This window comes from Propithecus coquereli, unplaced genomic scaffold, assembly GCF_000956105.1.
Source record: "Propithecus coquereli isolate 6110/MARCELLA unplaced genomic scaffold, Pcoq_1.0 Scaffold28, whole genome shotgun sequence".
Classification (NCBI taxonomy): domain Eukaryota; kingdom Metazoa; phylum Chordata; class Mammalia; order Primates; family Indriidae; genus Propithecus; species Propithecus coquereli.
In genome coordinates, this window is record NW_012148396.1 from 10,120,830 (window position 1) to 10,143,194 (window position 22,365).

At 54.1% G+C, this 22,365-nt stretch overlaps 1 protein-coding gene across 1 annotated transcript in view; it reads right to left on the bottom strand.

Annotated features, from left to right (window-relative positions):
* The window catches only part of MROH5 (maestro heat-like repeat family member 5), a 62,890-nt gene that overhangs the window by 29,306 nt on the left and 11,219 nt on the right, over positions 1 to 22,365 (bottom strand). The window contains exons 5-17 of the mRNA XM_012647946.1: positions 20,687 to 20,846; positions 18,507 to 18,559; positions 12,397 to 12,504; positions 11,990 to 12,106; positions 11,189 to 11,308; positions 9,937 to 10,083; positions 9,104 to 9,226; positions 8,282 to 8,361; positions 6,833 to 6,980; positions 4,892 to 4,987; positions 3,726 to 3,830; positions 2,246 to 2,381; positions 1,803 to 1,981 (exon numbers count right to left, since the gene is read on the bottom strand). Of these exons, the coding sequence (XP_012503400.1) occupies positions 1,803 to 1,981; positions 2,246 to 2,381; positions 3,726 to 3,830; positions 4,892 to 4,987; positions 6,833 to 6,980; positions 8,282 to 8,361; positions 9,104 to 9,226; positions 9,937 to 10,083; positions 11,189 to 11,308; positions 11,990 to 12,106; positions 12,397 to 12,504; positions 18,507 to 18,559; positions 20,687 to 20,846 (1,572 nt within the window). The remainder of the gene's footprint in view (positions 1 to 1,802; positions 1,982 to 2,245; positions 2,382 to 3,725; positions 3,831 to 4,891; positions 4,988 to 6,832; positions 6,981 to 8,281; positions 8,362 to 9,103; positions 9,227 to 9,936; positions 10,084 to 11,188; positions 11,309 to 11,989; positions 12,107 to 12,396; positions 12,505 to 18,506; positions 18,560 to 20,686; positions 20,847 to 22,365) is intronic.

The window sequence follows — 22,365 nt, forward strand, 5'->3', positions numbered from 1 at the left end:
GAATTTTAGCATTTAGAATGTTTATGAAGAAATTCAACTTGGAATGGTGGTTAGACTCTTGGAATCCCAGAATACTACAACCTCAGGATTGAAAAAGATTTTTGAGGTATCTTACTTTAATCAAAGGCATGAATAAACATGAAATGGAGATGGCAGTGGTGATGGGGAGGTTGGTGTAGGGTCATAGTAATGGTGTGGTGATGATGGTGTAGTCATGGCGATGGTGTGGTAATGGTGAAGGTATTTTGTTGGTGATAGTGGTGGTGATGGTGAAGGTGTGTTGTTGGTGATGGTGGTGGTGATGGTGAAGGTGCTGTTGTTGGTGATGGTGGTTGTGATGGTGATGGTGGTGGTGGTGATGATGGTGGTGGTGATGGTGAAGGTGCTGTTGTTGATGATGGTGGTGGTGGTGGTGATGGTGGTGGTGGTGGTGATGGTGGTGGTGGTGGTGATGGTGGTGGTGGTGGTGAAGGTGCTGTTGTTGGTGATGGTGGTGGTGGTGATGATGGTGGTGGTGATGGTGAAGGTGCTGTTGTTGGTGATGGTGGTGGTGATGGTGATGGTGGTGGTGGTGGTGGTGGTGATGGTGGTGGTGGTGATGATGGTGGTGATGACAGTGATGACAGTGGTGGTGGTGGTGGTGGTGATGATGGTGGTGGTGGTGGTGGTGATGGTGATGATGATGGTGATAGCAGGGATGATGATGAAGGTATAGTGTATCTAAGACCACGCAAAGTGTCAGAGACAAACTTGGGACCAGAAACAGGCCAAAGTGTCTGTTTTCCAACCCAATCCTTCCCACATCTGCCATCCCATGATTAGCAGACCCTCTAATCCTCTCCCCTCTCATTACTCGGATCTGCCCAGGGAAAGCCCAAACCAGACAGCCATAATCTGTGTAAAGGGACCACACAGGCTGGAGCAGGCTGCCCCTTCCCAGGTCCTGGACTCTATGCTCCTTGTCACTGAGACCCCCTGAGGGCCCACGTGCTCTGAGGTCTTTCACTGCTGATCCACCCAGCTGACAGCCAGCGAAGCCCCTCCCACCCTGCCCTGCCTCTGCCCTGGCTCTTTGACATAAACTTCAGCCAAGCCAAATGCTCCCCTGCTGGGTAGAGACAATGGATGTCTTGGCCCCAGGGCTTTAGATTTTCCACACTAAACTTCTCCAGATGGGCCTCGGCACTCTGACAGCTCACTACAGCTGCCAAGCGCAGGGGTTCTGGAGTCAGCTGGGACTGGATCAAGTGCCACAGGGGCACTGACTAGCCATGTGCTGCCATTTCTTCATCATTTGGTTGAATCTGGCTCAATTTCATGGGTGTTTATTGAAGGCCAGCTCTACTATCAGGCCGTAGTGAGACCCCACCTCCAGCGGGGAGTGCTCACGGTCTCGCAGGGACCGAGAGCCAAGTACAGGGGTCTTTGTTAGCCAGGGTTCAACACCGGCCATGGACAAAGGTCACCATCTCAGAGGTGACTCTGAGGAGGCTCCATGAAGCATCGCTCCACATCCCCCTCACCCGGAGCCTCACGTTCAGAAGATAATATAATTCAAATCACAACACGAGGTGGGGGCTGCAGTGGGAGATGGGAACAGTCCAGGGAAGGTTGGAAGAGTTGAGGAAGGGGTGTGGTGATGTCTGTGAAGCCCGTGGAGGATGGCAGGCATCCAACGTGTGCTGGCTCCACTCCAACAACACAGGAGAGAGTGGGCAAGTTTATCCCTCACCTCCAGATACAGGGGTGTGCTCTGGCCACACCCCCCACCTAGCCCTGCCCACGACTCTAAGGGCTTTGACCTTGATGACTTCGGAGCTGCTGAGCTGGAAGATGGGGTCTTTCTCCTTTGGGAACGCCGTCTCTTGGGAGGGTGGAGGAGTGGCCCTCTGGTCTCCACCTCGCCAGAGTGGGGCTCCATCCTCGCTGGGTTCGGAGAGCTTCCTGGGGATCTGCGATTCTACCTGTGGGGTTTCTCCTGCTGGCCAGGGGCAGGGTGGGGTAAGAGCCGGGCAACAGTGGGCTTGGGGTGTAGCAGAGCTAGGGTAGGGTCATTTGAATCAGGGTCAGGCCTGTGCCCCAGTTTGGGGACGGGACTCAGGGTGAGGCCATTGTAGGGTTATGGTTCAGATCAGGGTTGTGTTTGTGGACAGATTTGGGGCAAGCTTGAGTCTGGGGGTGCGGTGTGGGTCTGCCTGAGGCCATGGTGGGAGATGGGTGTGCCACGGAGGCCGGGGAGGCTCACCTTTCTGGTCCATCAGGAGCTTGTAGAGATGGCCCATCCCTTCCAGGCTGGAGCACTGGGTGGCCCCGTCTGGGTCCCGGCAGAGGATCCCCAGCATGCCCACCAGCTGTCCGATCCGCTTGAAGCTCTCCTTTGGCTGCGGTGAGAGTGCAGGGAGCCACTGACAGCAAAGCGCACCCACAGAGTCCCCGCCCGCCATGCGCTCACCCCAGCACCGCTATGTCAGAAACCATCACCTCAAACTGTGTGGCAGGGCCGGGCAGGGGTCTGGGCAAAATATAAGGGGTCGCCAAAACCTCAGAAATCAAGGGAAACGATATTTTAATGCAATATTTAGGAAAATCAAAAGGAATACAAAAAACTCCAGGATGAACAAAGTCCCAACATTTTTAGCAGAGATAGGACCTGACCTGCACTTGCTAGGACCCCGCCTCGCTGGCCTTACCCTAATTCTGGCCCTGGTGCCAATAAAACTTTATTTACAAATACAAGTGACCTACCCCTGGACCATCATTTGCTGATTTGATTTTTAAAAACATCACATTAAAATATGATTTATCTTGATTACGGATTTTTTTGTGCCCCAAGGAATTTCGCTCCCAAGGCAAGTACTTCGCTTGTCGTCCCCGGGTAAGTGGTGTGGAAATGGACTTTGAGTGAACTGAAGCCACTTTGAGCCCATCCAGAGGGGTCCTCCTCCTCCTCGGAGTGCAGTGGCTTTCCCGTGACAGAACGATCCCTACAGCCCCCTTGCGCTCTGCCGCCTGCCTCCATTGGACCAGGCAGCCGGCTGGGCAGCAGGGTGAGGAACCCACTTCCTCGTCTCCCCGACCCTCCCTAAGGAGCTGATGCTGGTCTGGGCGGACAAACACTGACTCTCCGCACCTGCCGATGTTCACTCAACCCAAGGGCAACAGCCACAGGTTGGGGTTAGTGGGGACGATGAAATGGGGGGCCCACCCTGGGGCATGGGTGGGTGGGGGCATGGCAGGCCCCCATTCTGGTGCAGGTCTCACAGCCGAGGGGCCCTCTCACAGCCTCTACCTCCTCTGGCTCCCACTGCAGCCCTCTAAGGAGAAGTCATTTCCGTCCATTTTACAGGCGAGAGGTGAGAGTCTGAGGCTCCAACAGGAGAAACACCTGCCTGAGGCCTCAAGGTGTATGGACAAGAGCCCAGCCTCCTGGGTCATGGTCAGGGCCAGCTGTGAGGCCTTGAGCAGGTCCTCCCCTCTGCCCCCAGCCTCTTTTCCCCACATGGAAAGAGGGAGACTACCTGGGCGTCTGCCAGCCTGAGCCCAGAGGGGGCTGCAGGGGACTCAGGGACCCACCCTGTCCTGGAGGCAGGTGCCCAGGGCCCTTGAACCCCACGAGCCCTGGCAGGCTCTGGGAGGAGGGCGGCTCTGGTGGGCCCCTGGGCTCCAGGGTAGGGGGCCCAGCCAGTGCAGGGGTGTGGGTGTGGGGTGCCGAGCTGGGTACTCACATCCAGGTGGAGGTTGTGCCTCAGGAATTTGAGGAGGCTGGTGCAGCTGCTGACAGCCCGCTGCCGCTCATGCGCCTTTTCCGATGCCAGCCAGATGTACATGTGCTGCGGGGTGGGCAGGGGCAGGGAGTGGGCTGCGGGGCTGGTGCTGCAGCAGGGACTCTGGCGGGCCCCAGATGGCCAGGCCCCGCCCACCATCAGCCAGGCCACACCCATTGGCCCACGCCCCGCCCACCTGGGCTCCACCCTCCGGTGGGCTCTGCCCCGTGGCCTTCCCTGTCCCTCTGCCAATCCAACTGCACCCAGGCAGTACCACCACAGGAGTCCACATTTTCTCTTTTTGTAGCTCACACATCCCCTCCTGCTCAAAGCCCTTTGAGGCTCCTGGTTCTTAACCTGTTCTGTGCCATTCACCCCCTTGTGGAATAGCACTTTTCCATGCACAATATATGTGCATAGCATTACAACGGAATACAAAGGCATCTTGAAACCGTTATGTTGAATAGAGTTAAGCCAAATCTAAGCCTCTTTTTAAAGGCTATATAGGACTAGAGTTTTGGTTCTGAAGTGGGACGATGTGTATGGTATTTGGAGATTCTGTAACCCAGTGATGTCCCAGAGAAACACCTGTGACATCACTGGTGGCATCCCCTGCCACTCCTGGTACAGCTGTGGTCTGTGTCTGGCATTCCCAGGGGATGGACATGCTACCTTGCCGCTCAAGGTGAGGGACCTGCAGATGGTGTTTCCTCCTGTCTGTTTTTCCGCCCCCCGACTTCCATCTGGGCACCCCAGGTCGGGAGCCCTGCCTCATCCTCACCCAGCTGCTTGATGAGGCCCCCAAGCCTGCTGAGGTCCAGCCCCTGCTGATCAGCCCTTGCCCTAGCGTCACCCTTCCCCCCGAGTGCCGCTCCCCGCTGTGCCCTCCCCTTTCCATCACTTGGAGACCGCTCCACTCTCTTGCTGGCCTCATCTGTGCCGCTCACCTTCGCTGCCCTGCCTCTGCCTGGGGGGCCCTGCCCGTCCCTTCTCTGCCCAGCACGCCTCAGTCCTCACTCAGGGCTCTGTGGCGAAATCCTGCTGGCTTTGACCTCTGACCTTCCTGCAGAACCAGCCTCCCCTCCTTGGGCCCTGCCCCCGCCCCACCTGGCACCTTGCATCCTCACCGACAGCAGGAAGTGCAGCTCCTTGTGCGTGGGGTTCAGGGAGATGAAGCTCTGCAGCATGGCGTCCAGCGCCTCTGCGGTCTTGTTGAACAGGGTCTGCGCAGAGGTGAGGGGCGGCTGAGGCAACGCCAAGGGTGTTGAGGGGTGGACTGAGGGCCAGGGGCTGCCACAGGGCCCGAATGGTGCCCACCGCCTGCACACACCAGGCCACCCCTCATCAGAGCTCACCCCCCTGCCCACAAAGGGGCCGTCATGTTCCCCATTAGGCAGACGCGGACACTGGGCAGGCAGGCTGTGCGGGACCACCAAGGGGCACGGATTTCTCAGTGGCCCAGGCGAGTTCTTTCCCAGCAGGGCTGGCTTCAAGGGCGGGTGACGAGGGCAGTCCCTCAGGGTCCTGGGCTCAGAAGGGCCCTGCACTGGGTTAATGCTCTGCCGTCGCCATCTGGAAATCCTTAGCAAGTTTTAAACAAGGGCTGTCGTTTTAATTTGCACTGGGCCCTGCAAGTGATGTGGCCGGCTCTGGTTGCTGGTCTGACACCCCAGGTCCCCAATCTTTACTGGTTTGCTTGCCACATGTGTTCAGGGAGGGAGGGGACCTCAGAAATACTCCCATCTACCCTCCCATCCAGGCCCCACCTGGAGCAGAGCCCTGGGGCTCAGGCCGCTCCCTGTCTGGGTGCCCTGGGAACTCGCTTGCCCTCTCTGAGCCGCTTCTCTCACCTGAGAAGAGCATGAAGCCAGCCCCCCTGTGGGGTGGAGGCCGGCAGTGGGTGGGAGTGAGCAGGAGCCCCGGTCCCTGCTTCTAGTTCCCAGTGCTGGAACCCCTGGCACCGGTGGCGCTCTCTGGGTGAGCTAGCCGCAGCGTCACTGTGTTAGTTGGTCATGGGGCACTCTGGACTTCTGTGGGGTTGGGGTGGGGGCAGACACTACCCTTCTGGAGGGCTGTGGCTGTGGTGTTGTCCTGGGCCCAGGGGGCCCCTCTCTCACCCCCCATCCAAAGTGCTTATCTGTCCAGTTCCAGCTTGGACCTAGCCTGGGGGGCACGTGTGGGGTTCAAATCCTGACCCTCCCACCAGACAGCTTCATTTCCCTGAGCCGGTTTCCTCACCCTTGGGTCACTACCGGGAAGGTGATGTAAAGTATCTAGAGGGGCCGGCACATAGTAGAAGCTCAGTTAATATCAGCTGCCCTGCCCTTGCCGCAGGCACTCAGAAGATGGGTGTGGAGACTGCACCCGTGAGCCATACGCGCCCCCTGGTGGTGACAACGTGGGCGGCTGGCCAGGGGCGCTGACGGCAATTCCAGAGCTCCTTCCTCCAGCCTCCTGGGGGTCAGGGTGGGCTGGGCGAGGCCTGGGCAGGGGATGACCAGCTTGAGTAGCTGCATGGTGAGACTGAGCCCACCCTCAGGGAAGGTGACTTGCCCCAGGTATTGCAAGGACTTCGTGGCTAAGTTGGGTCTCTTGGACCCCTATGAGATTGGGGAACTCATCCCTTAGAGAGAGTTATCTCCCCTCCTCTCTGCTTCCCTTGGGCTGCTGGGGAGCTTGGAGGAAAACTCCAGCCCGGTCTGCCATGTAGCATGTTGGTGGAGACCTGCAGGGCTGAGCAGCACAACTTGCTCTCAGGTCGGCAGAGGGAGGGAGGCCACGCATACTGCCACGTACGGAGCACCCCTCCCCACCAGGCACTGCTCCCAGCGGCTCATTTCAGCAGCCTGGTGTTCAGTGCCGTCAGTTCTATTGGCACCATCCCCGTCACAGGTGGGCAAACACGCAAGTGCTCAAAGCAGCTGAAAAACTGCCCAGGGTCCCCCAGCCTGGGGTGTGGGGTGATGGCAGGGACCCTGCCGGTCCAGCCTGCCCCGCCCAAGCTGTGAGCAGCAGGCAGAGCTCGGCGCCCTGCTAGAGCGGCCTCTCTTGGCTCAGGGTGCAGGTGCCAGGGGCCGCACCTCTATGTTGGGCGGCTCCAGAAAGAGGCAGGTGTGTTTCTCCAGGGCTTCCAGTGGTGGCAGAGCAAACACGCTGCGGAAGCAGGTGGAGAGCAGCTGCGATTTCTTTTGCGAGTCCAGGGGTGGCCTCAGCTTACTGTTGGGCAGACAGAGGGTGGTGAGCCTGGGGGCTGAGGACTGGGGAGGGGCCCGTGAAACCAGCCCGTGAGCCCCAGGCAGCGCCTGCCTTCGTCCCGTCCAGCAGACTCCCAGCCTTCCGCTGTGCACGGGGATGCTGCGCACGCGCCCGCCTCCCCGGCCTCTCCCTGCCTCTGCGGTGAGCTCCTGGCCCACTTCTCCTTTCGGTCCCTGGCCTCGAATAGCTCCTGGGTGCCGATGACCCCGACTGTGTGTCTCCAGCCTGGGCTTTGCCCCTGAACTCCAGGCTCACATCACCAGCTGCCCACTGCTTCTCGCCTGATGTCTAAGCAGCGTCCCAACCTCGGCCCAGACCACAGCGGATGGCCATGCCATCCTTCTCGCGGCTTGGCGCACAGGCCATGGCACCTTCTCGATTCCTTTCCCTCCCTCACGGGCTGCGTTCAGTCCTCCAGCAGGTCTTGACACTCCACTTCACAATTTATCCAGGACTTAAGGACTTCTTACTATTGAGAAGATCACCTATTACCTTTCTCCTAGACTGTCCAGAACACAGGTCCTGACTGGTCCCACATTTCTTCTGCTGGAAGCACCACCTCCTCCCCACACTGAGGCCAGACACTCCTTCTCAAATGTAATGCCACCTGTGGTGGTTTGCACGACCCTCCCCACGACTCCTGGGACCTCATCCCTCAGTCCTTGCCCCTCACTCATTGCCTGAAGCTACCCCGGCCCCCTTGCTGGTCCTCCAGGAGTGCATCAGCCTCAGGGCCTTTGCACTTGCCATTCCTTCAGCTGAGCACATGCAGGGCTCACGCTCTCACCCTTTCAGGTCTTTGCCCCAAAGTCCCCTTTCAGGGCAGCCTCACGCAGCCTCAGGCTGTGTCCCAGAGCCTAGGAGAGCACCGGGCTCATGGTGGGTGCCCAGTAAATCAATATTCAGTCATCAACCAATTCTCATTGACCCAATGCTGCACCTCATCTGCCCTCAACCGTGAGGATTTTACATCCCCTCCCTGGCTCACACCCCCCACCTTGTCTTCCTTCAGTGCCTGTGTCAGTCCCTGCTATGTGTGGTTTGCTTACTGTCTGTCCCCTCTCCCTGAATGTCAGCTCTCAGAGAACTGGGACATTCCCTGCTGGTGCATGGCTGGGTCCTCAGAACCCAGAGTGGTGCCTGGCACATAGCAGGTGCTCAACTTCTGCCTCCCCCCACTTCTCTGTCCAGCCAGTGCCAAGCCTGAGCAGAGAGGCTGCTGTTGACGCGCTGGAGGGCCCTGCGCGAGGCTGGGGGCCTACCAGAGGCTGCAGATGATGCTCAGGGTCTGCTGCCGACTCTGCGTGCACAGGGCGTCCTGGGGCTCCTTCTCCATCAGAACCTGCAAGTCCCAGGTGATGGCTGAGCCACTCAGGCCTGGCCCATCCCACTTACGACACCAGATCTCATCTGCCCGAAGACCTCGGTGCCCGGCAGCCCCGGGAACCACAGCGTTTTGCTCCAGACCTTCATCCACCGGGGGGCCTCTGTGAACCGGCCCTGCCTAGAGAACCAGGGCAAAGCCACTGGAGTCAGACGGGTCTGGTCTAAGCCCCGGTTACCCCGTACTAGCTGCACGGCCTTGGGCAGGTCTCCAAACTGCTCTGAGCCTTGACTACTCATAAATAGCACGGCCTTGTTGCACGCGTGTTACACAGGAAGCAAGGCGTGCAGAGCAGTGTCTGGGGCCCTGCAGGAGTCAGGAAATGTTTTTATTGGCGTGGTTGTTGTGGTTATTGTAACCAACTGCCCAGTCACGCCTGTGTTTCCTCCACCACCCTGGGGGACCGTGGTGCCTCTAGCACCACAGCGCTAGTAACCAGTCTGGGCCCTCGACGAGGTCAGCACGTGCACAATGGGTAGCGCTGGCCTTTCTGACCTCAGCTGCACCCCCTGTGAGGTGGACGTAGCCAGCTGAGGGTCCCTGTAAGAATAAAGTGACATGGGGGACATGCAGGTGCCCCCAGGTGTGAAAGCCTGTGAGGGGCTTGGACACACTAGAAATCCGTGCCCCCACCCCTTCCCCTGTGGGGGTCTGAGGGAAGTGCCCTCCCCACCCTCCCCTGCCAGGGCCTGGCACGCACCATCAGACACTGCAGCAGCTCGGGGACCTGGGAGAACTTGTAGCTGTGGGCGCCCTCGTCCCGGCTGATGGCCGCTGTGAGCATCAGGATGGCGGTGAGGAAGCTCTGCTTCAGGGTCTCGTCCTGGCAAGAGGGGGGCCGGGGCAGCGGGGACAGCGTCAGGCACTGGAGCATGGGGGTGTGCCGGGGAAAGCGAGGGCATGGGGCCGTGACGCCGGGGCAGCAGGGGCAATGCTGGAAGGGGGTGCAGCAGAGAGCGCCAGCAGGGGGCCCACACGTGAGGGGCTGTCGTGGGGGTGTGTGCCTGGTTTTGCTTAACAATGTGAATAAGTGGAAGTGTTTAAACACTAGGAGAGTGCCCGAAAGTCTCTACAGACGTGGCAGCCCCGAGCCCCAGTGCCCGGCAGCCGTGACCTGGGGCTGCGTTGTGGCCACCCCGGGGCAGAAGTAGCCCTTCAGGGCCCTGGTAGTGACCCGGGTTGGAGGCCCCTGGAGCAGAGTGTGGAGCCAGGGGCTTGTCACCACACGACATGACAGAAGTCACCCCAGCCTGTCCATCCCCACCGCCCCCTGCCCGAAAAGGGAAAACCCATGGTTTGCTCTGAGAGGAGACATTGTTGGTGGCGGGGGTGGGGAGGGGGCCATCCTGAATGCCAGAGAACTTCAGTGGGCAGCAGGGAAGGGGGCAGCCAGGGCAGCTCTGAGGCCCTGGGAGGCCCAGAGTGCCCCGACACTGGTGTGTTGGTGAGCTTGCAGGGGCTGGGGTCCAGACTCAGTCCTGGGGGGACGCGGTAGGACACTGGGACCCTCCAGAGGGCAGCCCCGGCCCGTACCCAGGAGCTGTAGTGGAAGTAGAAGATCATCCGCGACAAGATGTTGTCCACCCAGGGGAGGATGTGGGCCCTGGCCCTGGCCGCCACCTGGCCGTACGCGAGGAGGATGGTGCTGCTGGCCCATTTCCACCGCAGGTCCTCCAAGCTCTGGCCGCGGTGGGGGGTGGTGAGGGGGCAGATAAGGAGTGTCAGGGCCCCGCGGACCCCTCCTCTGGGGAGCGGTGAGCAGAGGTCCCAGGCCCTGGCAGGGCACTGGAGGCAGGGTGTCCTGAGGGCTTAGGAGTGATGGGCTGCTACTGACCTCAGCAGGAAAACGGGGAAATGGAATTGGCTCTTTGGGGGTCGGATGGGACTTGCTAGGGCCACTTGGGTGTACGTGGGGTGCTTGGCTCTGCTGGAACCGGCCGGCGTCCAGGCCCTTACCTTCCCCTCCTTGAGGCAGACCCTTCCCCAGGCGCCCAGGGCCCATCCCTCACCCACCTCCCCGCTTCCTGATGGATGGGGCAACGTCTGGCATGCAGCCCCCTCCTTCTGTTGCTGGGGGCCTGGGAGGGTCATGCCTGACCCAGAGAGACAGACACGTGGAGCTTTGGTTCTGGGTGAGACCCAGAGAGTGAGGGGGAGGGGCCAGGTGGGTCCATAAGGGCCATTATGGCTCATTGGTGACTAGGCGCCCTCTGAGGGTTTGCCACTTGCGCTGGCTGCAGGACCTTGAAGTCTCTGGCCATGGCTGGGTTGTCAGAGGTCAGCTATGAGCAGACCCGGGGGTGGTGTGGGCGGCCACCCTCCCCTCGCTTGTCCTCGGGGCTCCCCAAGGCGCAGTCTCAGGCGCTGTTTCCTCCAGCAGGAGTTATCGGGGAGCAATGCAGAGGGGTGGGTGTGCTGCTGTCTACTGTCCATAGCGGGGCACGGGGCTACTCTCTGACCTGTGTCTCATGTTTTGGAGACGTCAGTGCCAATGGACTGGCTGATAAATTCACAGCACCGTCATAGGCGTGGCTAGGCTTGTCCTTGCTGATCCCCACTATGTGACAGGCAGTCCCCGAAAGGCCAGGGAGGGAGGAGTTATAATCCAACAGAGGGAAACTGAGGCACAGAGGGCCGCACTGCAGGTGGGTTAGAGGCGGGAGTGGAGGCCACACTCCTGACCTCGCCGCTGAAGTCCCAGCTTGGAGGCTTGAGCCTTCGTGGAAGGTGGGCGTCCTGCTGTCCCAGCCCCTTGGCAAGGTCCCTGAGGTCCCCGGGCCCGTACCTTCCGGGAGAAGCTGTGGAGGCTCCATTTGATGGGTGCGCTCCGGCCAAACTGCTCCAGGATGGCCCAGACATCGTCCAGGTGTTGGACTGCAGCCAGCCCCATGGTGAGAGCGATGCCCTGTGTGAACAGGAGGCCAGGGCCACTGATGAGGGGACCCCAGGGTCACAGGACTGGGCCCAGCCCCTCACCTGGCAGGTGTGAAAACCGAGGCCCAGACAGGGGCTGGGGACTCATCCAGGATCACAGGGCATCCACCCCTGCCCACGCCCTTTAGGACATGCCCCTCCAAGCCCAGCCCGTGGGGCCTCTCTCATGGGGCCTGGTGGGGGGCTGAGGGGAGGCAGGAGGCAGAGGCGGATCCCTGGAGGCCTGTCACCCCTCACCGCCAGCTCCAAGCAGACCCGCGCCAGGGCTAGGAGTGAGGAGATGCATGTGGGATGAAGGAAGAGGACCTAAGTTGTGGGTGAGATCAGGGATTAGTCTGTGCCCAGGGTCAGGGCTCAGGCTGTGACTAGGGTCAGAGTTTAGCCTGTGTGATCAGGGTCAAGGTTCAGTGTATGACCAAAGCCAGGAGTCAGGCTGTGACCAGGGGCAGGACCCAGGTTATGACCCAGATTGGGGCTCAGTGTGTGGCCAGGATCAGGGTTCAGTGTATGACCAGGGTCAGGATCAGGGTGTCAGCAGGGAGAAGGCTCAGTCTGTGATCGGGTTTGGGGCTCAGTGTGTGACCAGCCATCAGGCTAAGCCTGTGGCCAGGGTCAGGCAGTTGTGGGGACAGGATGGAGCCTGGGTCCTCACCTCCCTCTGCTTGGGCCACTGGTGGGACGTTTCCAGGAGAGCTCGCAGGTGTGTCTTGACCGTGGCGCCGTTCCGTTCAGCTTGAAGGATCAGCCCGTAGTAGGTGAACAGGAAGGCCTGCGGGAGGGTTCGCATCCTGTCCGGAACCTGGCCTGCCTCCGATGGGCTCCTCTGAGCAGCCTGGCCCTGCTCACTTGGCCTCCCTGGCCCCTGCAGCCACCCTCACCACCCTGCTCTGGGACTGTCCGAGCCTCTGCCTGGTGGTGCCGCAGGTGCAGCTTCAAGCCCCCTGCTTCTCTGGGGTGCACCCGTTCCTTCCCAGGGCCCCCTGCATGCTGTGTGGACAGAGCCCCTGAGCCTGTGTGTGGGGTAGTCAGGGGCTGCCTCAGGAGATGCAGGGGTCCCACCTTTTCTGGGGGCTGCTCCTGTTGAGTCTGGCTGGGCTTGGAAAGTGCCCAGAGCAGCTCCTTGGGCCACACGTCTGTGTTCAGGAACGGGACCGACTTGACGGCTATCTGTTAGCAGAGGGGGCACGGGCTGGAGCTGGCCCTTCCCCCACCCTCAGGTGGGGGTTCTAGGCCACTACCAGCCTGGCCCACTCTGGCCTCTCCAAGCCCTCACTCCATTGCTCCCTTGTCCTTTCCCTCTTCTGAGTCTCCGGCACCCAGCTCTGCTATTTGTTTGTTGGCTGTCAGGGACGGGGACCTCATTCCTCAAGATTTCCTCCCTGGAGATGTTCAAGGTGAGTCTGGAAAGCCCAGAGCCTGGAAGGCTGCAGAGTCCAGTCCCGACTGTGTCCCCAGCAGTGGCCAGGGGACAGACAGCAAGTGCCCCTCTGCAGGTGGATGCCAGGAGGCAGGACTTTGGTTCATTTGTGGCTGTATCGCCAGCACCCAGCCCAGTGCTTGGCACGTGGTGGATATTAATATTACATTGATTTTTTTCAATCGATGAATGAGAGACCAAATGAATGAATGAAATCTTCCTTTAAAATACAAGGTCCTGAGAGTTCTGTTCCTAACATCACATGATCTTATAACGATTATAAGATTTCTCTATTTTCAGTGTCCCTAGATGCCAGGATTCAACAATGCCAAGATTTTTGATCCCAAAATTTCTTTTGGGGTGGAGGACACCTCTCCTAAGTATGATCCAAACCACAAATCTTAAAAGAAAAGATTGATAAATGTGAAGATAAACATTTTAAAATTTGTTCAGCAAAATTGCTATAAATTAAATTGAAAGATTTAGCAAAGTTTTGTTTTCTGCTGTTGCCTATTGCCAAGTGTTAATAGCTAATATTGCCGAATGATAAACAGGGAACACTTTATAAATCAATAATCAAAAGACAATTCATTTTAGAATGATGAAAGGACATACACATGATGAGGATACTATAAACTCAAACTTGCTGCTATTTAAGAAGTAGAAATTAAGGTTATACATCATTTTGGCCAAGATGGGCAAAAAGTAAAACACTGAATATCAGCGGGGAAGCGGTCTTTGGTGGGAGGGTGATTGGATCTACATTTTTTTGAAGGTTTTCACAATATCAATTGAAAGGCAACATCAATACCAATTACAGTTTAAAATATGCACACATTTCCCCAAGCAACTCCATTTCTAGAAATTTATCCTGAAGAAATACTAAAAATTTGCTGTGAACACAAGGCATGCCTCGTTGGGCGTAAGACCACCCTTTAGAGCACTCTCTCCCTGGCCTTGAGTCCTTGGTCCCTAAGTGGAAATTGCTCCCCACTTATGGAAGAACCTGGGCAAGCCTGTCTGCCCCTCTCCTGGCCCATTCATAGGATACGGGGGTGCAGCAGGACCTGGGCGGCCCTCTCACCTGCAGCCCCACGCGACCCTGGCCTCCAGGAAGCCCTGAGTTTCCCCAGAAGCGCCGGGACTCCTGTCCCCTCCCCCAAACCTTGACGGTCCTTGTTCACTGCTGTCTGCACCAGCACCCCAGCTCCTTGTCTGAAATCCAAATTCCCAAACTCAGAAAATTAAACATTTTTTCCCTATAGCTTTGCAGCAACCTCATTGGCTGGCAAAAGCTGACCCAAAGTGACATGACACGATTTATGGGACTTAGTGTGAATCCTTTTGTATGTTTCTGTAGCAGAAATATTAACATAGTTGATGCTGCAGCTGCCCTAGGCCCTGCTAAGGGTGTTCATGGAATATACAGGGTGGGCACCGTATTGCTTTTAAAAAATCTAAACTAGTCTGAATTTTGTAACACATCTCTTCCCAAAATTTTTAATTGTTTTAAACATTTTGAAAATCGAGGTGGACTTAACTGTAGTGAAATGCACAGATCTTTACTGTGCAGCTCATGAATTTTAAAAAATGTTAGACCCCTGTAATTCACACCCCATCAAAATGTTAGAGCATTCGCCACCCCCTGGGAAGCACTCTCATGCTCCTTCTTAGTTAATCTCCTTCACCACAAAACTGTTTTGATTTATTTCGCTATAGATTAGTTTTGCCGTTTCTGGAGTTGCACATAACTGGAATTATGCAGAATGTGACTTTGTCTGTCTGGTGTCTGTTTTCCCTCAGCGCAATGTGTTTGAGATTCATCCGTGTTGTTGCGTGTATCAGAAGATCATCCTTTTTTTCTGTTTTAACTTTTATTATTTCTTTTGCTTGGTTTAGGTTTAACTTGCTCTTTCTCTAGTTTTCTGAGGTGGACGCTTAGATTATTGATTTTAGATCTTTGGGGGAGGGCACGCATTACTGTGCTTGCCACATGTTTCCAGTTGGAGGCTATGATGAATAAGGCTGCTATGAACACTTTTGCACATGTATAGGTCATTCTGTGCATGTATGTTTGGACATCTCTTGGGGAAAATACCTAAACATGGAATCGCTGGGTCATATGTTAGCTTTAGAAGAAAATGTCAATTTTCCAAAGAGGTTGCACCATTGAACCGCCCCACCAGCAGCATTCAGGCTGCTCCACCTCCTTGCCAACGTTTGGTGTTGTTATTTTTCATATGAGGTCTCTCAGGGGGTATGTAGTGGTGGCTCATTGTGGTTTCAATAGATATTTCCCTGAGGACTAAAGATGCTGATCATTTTTGCATTTGCTTATTGGTGTTCACGTGTCTTCCTTTGTGAAGTGCTTTGTGAATCTTTTGATCATTTAAAACATTGAACTATTTGTCTTTTTCTTACTGAGTTGTAAAAGTTCTTTATTTATTTTCAATTCAGTGCCTTGTCAGATACATGTACTATGGGTACCTTCTCCAAATCTGCAGCTTGCCTTTTTGTTTTCTAATGATATCAGTTGATGAGCAGATGCTTTAATTTTGATGAAATCCAACTTACCCATCTTTTTCTTTTTTATGCTGATTGCTTTCTGAGTCTTAAGAAATATTTACCTACCCCACAGTTGGCAAGATTTTCTCCTGTGCTTTCTTCTAGATGCTTTTTAGTTTTAGCTTTTACATTTAGGACCTGGTTTCATCTCTAATTAATTTTTGTGAATGGTTTGAGCTAGGCATTAAAGTTCATTTTTTTCTTATATATATGCAAATTTTCCAGGACCATTTCTTCAAAAGATTTTCCTTTCCCCATTGAATTACTTTGGCACCTTAAAAAAAATCAATCGGCTGTATAAGTGTGGTTTTATATTGGATTTTCTATTCTGTTCCACTGATTTATTTGTTTAAACTATGCCAGTGCCTCACTGTCCTGTTTACTGTAGCCCTACCTTGAAATCAAGTAGTAGACTTCTTATAACTTTGTTCTTTTTCACAATTGTTTTGGTCATTCTAAGCTCTTTAAAATTTCTACATAAAATTTTAATCTATAGGTTATATTTAATTCTACTATAAAGTCTTCTGAGATTTTGACTGGCATTGCATTCAATCTACGAATCAATTTTGGGAGAATTGACATCTTACCACTATTGAATCTTCTTATTCACAAACATCTTATTGTCTCCATTTTTAAGGTTTTCTTTAATTTCTCTTTACAATGCTTTGTAAAGATATTGCACATATTTTGTTATATTTATCTTTACATCTTCCATATCTTTATTGCTGTCGTTTTCTAGAAAATTTCCATTTTCCAATTTTTTGTCACTAGTATATAGAAATTCAGTTAAATTTTGTACATTGATCTTTTATCTTGAGATCTTGCTAAATTCAATTATTAGTAATTATTAGTTCCAATATTTTTAAGATTCTGTAAGATTTTCTATGTATGCAGTCATATTGTCTGCAAAAAAAGTTTTACTTTTTTGGTTGCAGTCTGTATGTCTTTTTTCTTCTTCTCCTTTTTCTCACCTCGCTGAGTTGGCTAGAAGCATCAGTGCGATGTGGACCGGCAGTGGAGAGATTGGACATCTTTGCCTGATTCCTGATCTTAGTGGTAGTGTTCAGTCTTTGATCACTGAATGTGTTAGCTGTAGGTTTAGATGTTCTTTGTCAAGCTGAGGCCGTTTCCTCCTATTCCTAGTTTGTTGAGAGCCTTTATCATGAATAGATTTTGAATTCTGTCAAATACTTTTTCTACATAATTTTTCATAAAAATGATAAAAATATTTCTACTTTATTCTGTTATTGTGTTGAATTGCACTTACTGCGTTTCAAATGTTAAACTGACCTCGAGTCCCTGGGATAAACGCTACTTGATCATGATATATTATCCTTTTATTCAATTTGCTGATATTTTGTTTAAAAGATTTTTTGAGTTTATCTTCATGAAAGATATTGGTCTTTAGTTTGCCTTTTTTGGGTAACATCTTTGGTTTTGTTATCAGGGCTGTGCTGGGCTCATATATGATTTGGGAAGTGTTTCTTCCTCTTTTATTTTCTTAAAGGAATTTGTGTAGAATTGGTATTATTTCTTCTTTAACTTTTTTTTCTTTTTAGAGACAGGGTCTTGCTCTGTAGAGTACAGTGGCATCATCATAGCTCACTGCAGTCTCCAACTCCTGGGCTCAAGTGATCCTCCCACCTCAGGCTCCCAAGTAGCTGGGGCTACAGGCATGTGCCACACTTCCTTAAATTTTTGATAGAATTCATCAATGAAGTGTCTGGGCTTGGAGTCTAAAGATGTCATGTTGTTCCTTATTCCTTTCTGAGTTGGTATTTTGTGTTTTCTCTCTTCTTGATCAGTCTAGGGAGGGTTTATCTATTTGTTGAATTTTCGGTGAACCTACTTTGATTTTATTCATTCTCTATTGTTTGTCCTTTTTTTTTATTTCTTTGATTTTTGCTCTAGTTTTTATTTCCTTCCTTTTATTTACTTTGGGTTTAATTTGCTCTTTTTTGGGATAACCTCTTAAAATGGAGGCTTAGATAATTGATTTTATCTCTCTTCTTTTCCAACATAGGCATCAAAATTTCCTTCTAAGCGTTGCTTTCTGTTGTATCCCACAAATTTTCGTGTGTTGTGTTTTCATTATCATTTGGTTCAAAATATTTTCTAATTTTTCTTGTGATTTCTTTTTTGACCCACGGGTTATTTAGAAGTATGACGTTTGATTTCTCAGCATTTGGAGTTTTTCCAGATATATCTAATATTGAACTCTAATTTATGTTTTGGTCAGAGAATGTACTCTGTTTGACTTCAGTCCTTTTAAATTTATTGAAACATGATATATGGCCCAGCATATGGTCTATCTTGGTGAATGTTCTATTTGCATTTTATTAGATCAATTTGGCTAATTGTACTGTTCCAGTTTTCTATATCCGCAGTAATTTTGTGTCTTAGTCTATCAATTATTTATATTGCTGTTGCTGCTGCTACTAGGCACCATTCGATTACGACCGTTCTGCTGCTGCTCCTGCTACAGCCATTACTATGCGATGACAGTAACTGACATTCAGCGAAGGCTTCCTGTGTACTGGGCGCCATGCCAAACACTTCGCATGGGCTATTTCCTGCAATCTTCACAACCACCATTTGGATGAAGTCCTTTCACTCCCCTTTGACAGGTGAGAAAACTGAGGTACAGTGAGGCAAAGTAGGTCACCCCAAGGCGCACAGACCCAGGTCTGCCAGGGCCTCATGTCCCTTCTCTCAGCCAGGCAGGTCCTTCCTCTGGTGTGCACAGAGATGGGCCTGCGCTGACCCCGCTTCTTGGCCGTGGCATCCTCAGTCCACCCGACCTGCTTCCTTCCTCCCCTGGTTTCAGCCTGGGCCTCTGCATCCTCTCTGGTGCCCCGGTTGCAGGTCCAGCTCACAGGATGGGTGGGAAGGTCCCATGTGTGCTGGACACCTGCTCTGTGCAAGGCGTCTAGAGACCAAGGTTCAAATCCCACCTGCCCCAGTGACCAGCCCTGCTGGCCAAGTCATGTCATCTCCCCGAGCTCGTCTGTCTGTTCATGTATATGGTGGGGACCCTCCCTCCCTCCCCACTCCCTCGCTTTCCCCGTCTCCCTCCCTCTCTGTTCCTTCCCTCCCTTTCCTCTCCCCTCTTCTCCCCACTGCAGCAGGTGCCTGTCCACATTGGCTTGCTCCCCCCACCCCTGGCTTGTGACTGGGCTCCCCCTACCTGGGTCAGCTGCTCTTCCCAGCTCGCCTTGTCTTCCTCGTTGAACAGCTCCTCTGGGGGCGAGAGGGGTGGGTTACAGGGGCAGGTCTGACATCCCCAGCCAGGGCTGGATCTCTGGCCCCATCTCCCCACCTCCCCATCCTTAGACATTGACCAGAGTCGGGCTGAAACTGTGCTGCCTCTGCCCGTCCTGCTCACGGGGGAAGTGAGCTGGAGGGATGTGAATCCAGCTTGGGTGCAGGGTCCAGAGCTGGGCTGGAGTCATGGCTCTGCTGCCTTTGCTGTGTGACTCTGGGCAGGTTATGTTCCCTCTCTGGCGCTCCCCAGTGTGAGCGGAAGGGCCCCTCCAAACATGGCCCCTTGGGATATGCTGGGGTCCCCTCAAGAATGGGAAAATAAAGCTTGGGGTGGGAGACATGGTGAGACTGGAAAGCTTTTTGGGGGCTTTGGAACTCCCACCTCAGAGGGAGGGGCTGCTTTGGGGATGGTCCTGGGGGTCTCAGAGGTCACCCCAGGTGCAGAGGGACCTCCACCCAGCCTGCCCATCCCAGGGCAGAACCAAGCCAAGCTGGATCCTGCCTTGGCCCAGGCCTTAGAGTCCAGGCTCCCAAGCCCAGCCTGGGAGGCCTCCCCTGCCAGCCTGGGCCTCCCTGCAAATCACAGGACCTGCTGCACCTGCTTCCTCCACTGCCCAGATCCTCACTGGCTGCTGACCAGCTCCTCCTGAAGGCCCTTGGAGGAGCGAGCTTCTCTGCTCGCATTGCTATGCATCCCTCCAGATGAGGCCTGTGCTGGCCACCTCCTCCAGGAAACCCTCCCTGAAGGCTTCCAGGACAGCCGATCACTCTCCTCTCTGGGCTCCTCCAGCTGCCACTGTGGCAGCCCAGCACCTCCTTGGCTAGGCAATAGTAAGCACAAAGGCACATGCTTGTGAATGAATGAGTGAATGAATGAAAGTTGGCACTTGTCTCCTTCCCTGGACTATGAGCCCCTGTGGCAGGGGCCTGGCACGTAGCAGGGGCTCAGTCAGTGTTTGCTGTCCTGCACCAGCTGGGCCCTCACCCTCCTCTATGTCCCCCGTCTTGGGTCTCGGCCCCCACCGACCAGTGCAGCCCTTCCCGCAGCTCTGAGGCAGCAGCTATTGTGAAGCAGGCCCCGGACACTACAGGCTGCCACATGCTGCAGGGTGGCCCTGGCCCATCATGCTGCCTCTCTGAGATGGGTCTCCTTGTTGTCTGGGGGAGGAGTGCTGCCTGCCTCGTGTGGCTGAGGGACAGGACAGATGTGGCAGTGGCACGTGGAGGTGCCCTGGGCCACCTCCCAGACCTTCCTAGGTTGCCCTGGTTCTGTCCAGGCCCAGCTGTTGAAATACTGACAGCAGGCGCGTGAGCCATTAGGGTGGCACTGCCGGGCTTGGTGTGGCCCTTTCCTGGGAGGTCCCAAGAGTGCCTGAGTGGTAAGGGTGGTGGGCTGTGGGTGAGAGGATGGCCTGGATAATAAACCATCTAACAGAAAGAAAGAGGAACTAACCCACAGCACAGAATTGCCCCTTCAAAGGGAAAGATCACAACACACAAAACCCGTTTGTAAGACTAACTGCCTGTGGCCTAACTCATTGTTTCTAAGAAATTTTTTAACAGCCTGGAAGAGCCCTAAGCAGACAGCAGGGGTGTGAACCCCACCTCAGCTCTCGCCAGAACCACATTCTGAGAACTTTGATAACCAGCTTTGCAGAGAGAGAAAAAATTAATGAAAGAGACAGACAGTCGTTTCACAGCTGTCAGCTGGCAGCAATCACTTTTTTACTTTTTTCTCTTTTACCCCCTAATAAAAACCCAAACCTCTTATCCTTGTAGCTGGCACATCTCCTTTCTTTTTTTGCTATATTCTGCTCTTTCTCTTTCTCCCTCCTCTCTCTCTCTCTCTCTTTCTCTCTCTCAGAGAAGTAAAATAAACTTTTACTTCTTTCTATCCTAATCTTAGTGTTGAGAATTCTTTCTCATCCCTCACCATGAGTCCCCACCCTAATGGTGGGGTCGTCAGGGCAACAGCCCATTGACCCTGTTTTGCCATCGTACGGCTGACAGATTGGCAGCCCTGCCTGGGCTCTGGGGCCTCAGCACCACCTCCTGGACCCCTCTCTGTGATGCGCCCCATCTCCCTGCTGCGAGCAGACTTACCGTCGGAGGACAGGACACCCATCACGTAGAGCACGCTGCGGTGTGGGAAGACGCCCGTCAGCAGCTCTGCCTCCAGATGCTGGGTCACGGCCCGCCATGAGTGCTTGCAGATGGCCACCAGCACGTTGCTGGCTGCGTCCTGGAATGCGTCTTCCAGCTCCTGGGCAGGGGCGGCAGGGACAGGGAGGAGAAAGTAAGAGCCAGCTTGTCCAGTGAGCCTGGTGTTTTCACAGGCTGGTCTGGCATGATAGGCAGGGCAGTTATTAGCAAGCTTTTTTTGATAGGAAACTGAGGCTGAGGGAGCCTGAGACATTCCTTGTTCTCTTATGGTTCCAGAACATTCTTCTTCCTGCTTCTGAGCCTCTACTCACCCTGTGGCCCTTCCTGGAATCCCATTCCCACTCCCTTTTTGTCCAAATGACCATTTTAGAGCCCCACAAGGCCTGGGCTCAGGACACCCATCCCACGGCTTCTAGTCAACACCCCTCCCCTCTTCCGGAGCTCCCAGCAGCTCACAACAGTGTCGCATCTTTAATTCTTTATCGCCATGAACTCAGAACCAGAGGCTGTGTTCCCGTTCATAGAGGCAGTGTCAGCTGTTCCAGGGCAGAGCCCAGCTGGCCAGGTTCCTGCCCCCCGACGCTGGCCAGGCCCACCACTGTCTGGGGGAGGGGGGAACCGTGGGGGAAAGGAACCGCTTGCCCTGGAGCCTGACTTTGTGCCACGCCGGGTACTTTCTCAGCAAGTGTGTTTTTATTTCTTTAGATCATGCTCCAAGTTTGAATTCCTCTCTTTTCCCTGTCCTAGTGGGAGCTGTGAGGGGACTTCATGGCTGTTGGTGTGAGGCAGGCACAGCAGGGGTCTGAGTGCCCTTGGTGGCATCTGAAAGTGGAGGTGCCTGAGGTCCCTTCCTGCTCACCCTGCCGTGCAGCTTGAATCACCATGTGAAATTGATAAGTCATTTATAATTTATAATTTATTGATTGATGTTTTGAGACAGAGTTTCACTCTGTTGCCCGGGCTGGAGTGTAGTGGTGTCATCATAGCTCACTGCAGCCTCAGACTCCTGGGCTCAGGCAATCCTCCTGCTTCAGCCTCCCAAGTAACTGGGACTACAGGTGCATGCCAGCACGCCTGGCTAAATTTTCTATTTTTAGTAGAGACGGGGTCTCGCTCTTGCTCAGGCTGGTCTCAAACTCCTGATCTCAAACAATCCTCCTGCCTCAGCCTCCCAGGGTGCTGGGATTACAGGCATGAGCTGCTGTACCCAGCCTATAATTTATTGATAATATGGCCATGAGGGCTTCTTGTTAAGACAGTGGACTGAATCTGATTTTGCTCTTCCCCCACAAAAAAATATTTAAAAAAACTCCAACCCTCAAAAGCTGACCTAAACTATTTTTAGGAGATTTTTTTAAAAGGACAACAGCAACCACATCTGGAAGCTGGAAGCAGACAGCCCTGACCATGCTTTTCCATCCCCCATGGTTTGGATAGAGGTTGGGTCTCGTGTCTCCCCAAACCCTGGAACTGAGGTGGCAGCGGAGGGGATAAAAATAAGGGTCAAGTGGTTTTTGAGTAGTTATGTCCCTAGATGGCCCTTACCCCACACGCCTGGAGGGATCCACTCCCTGACACCCCAGCAAGACTCAGTCTCTGGAGAGGGTGGGTGAGGGTCT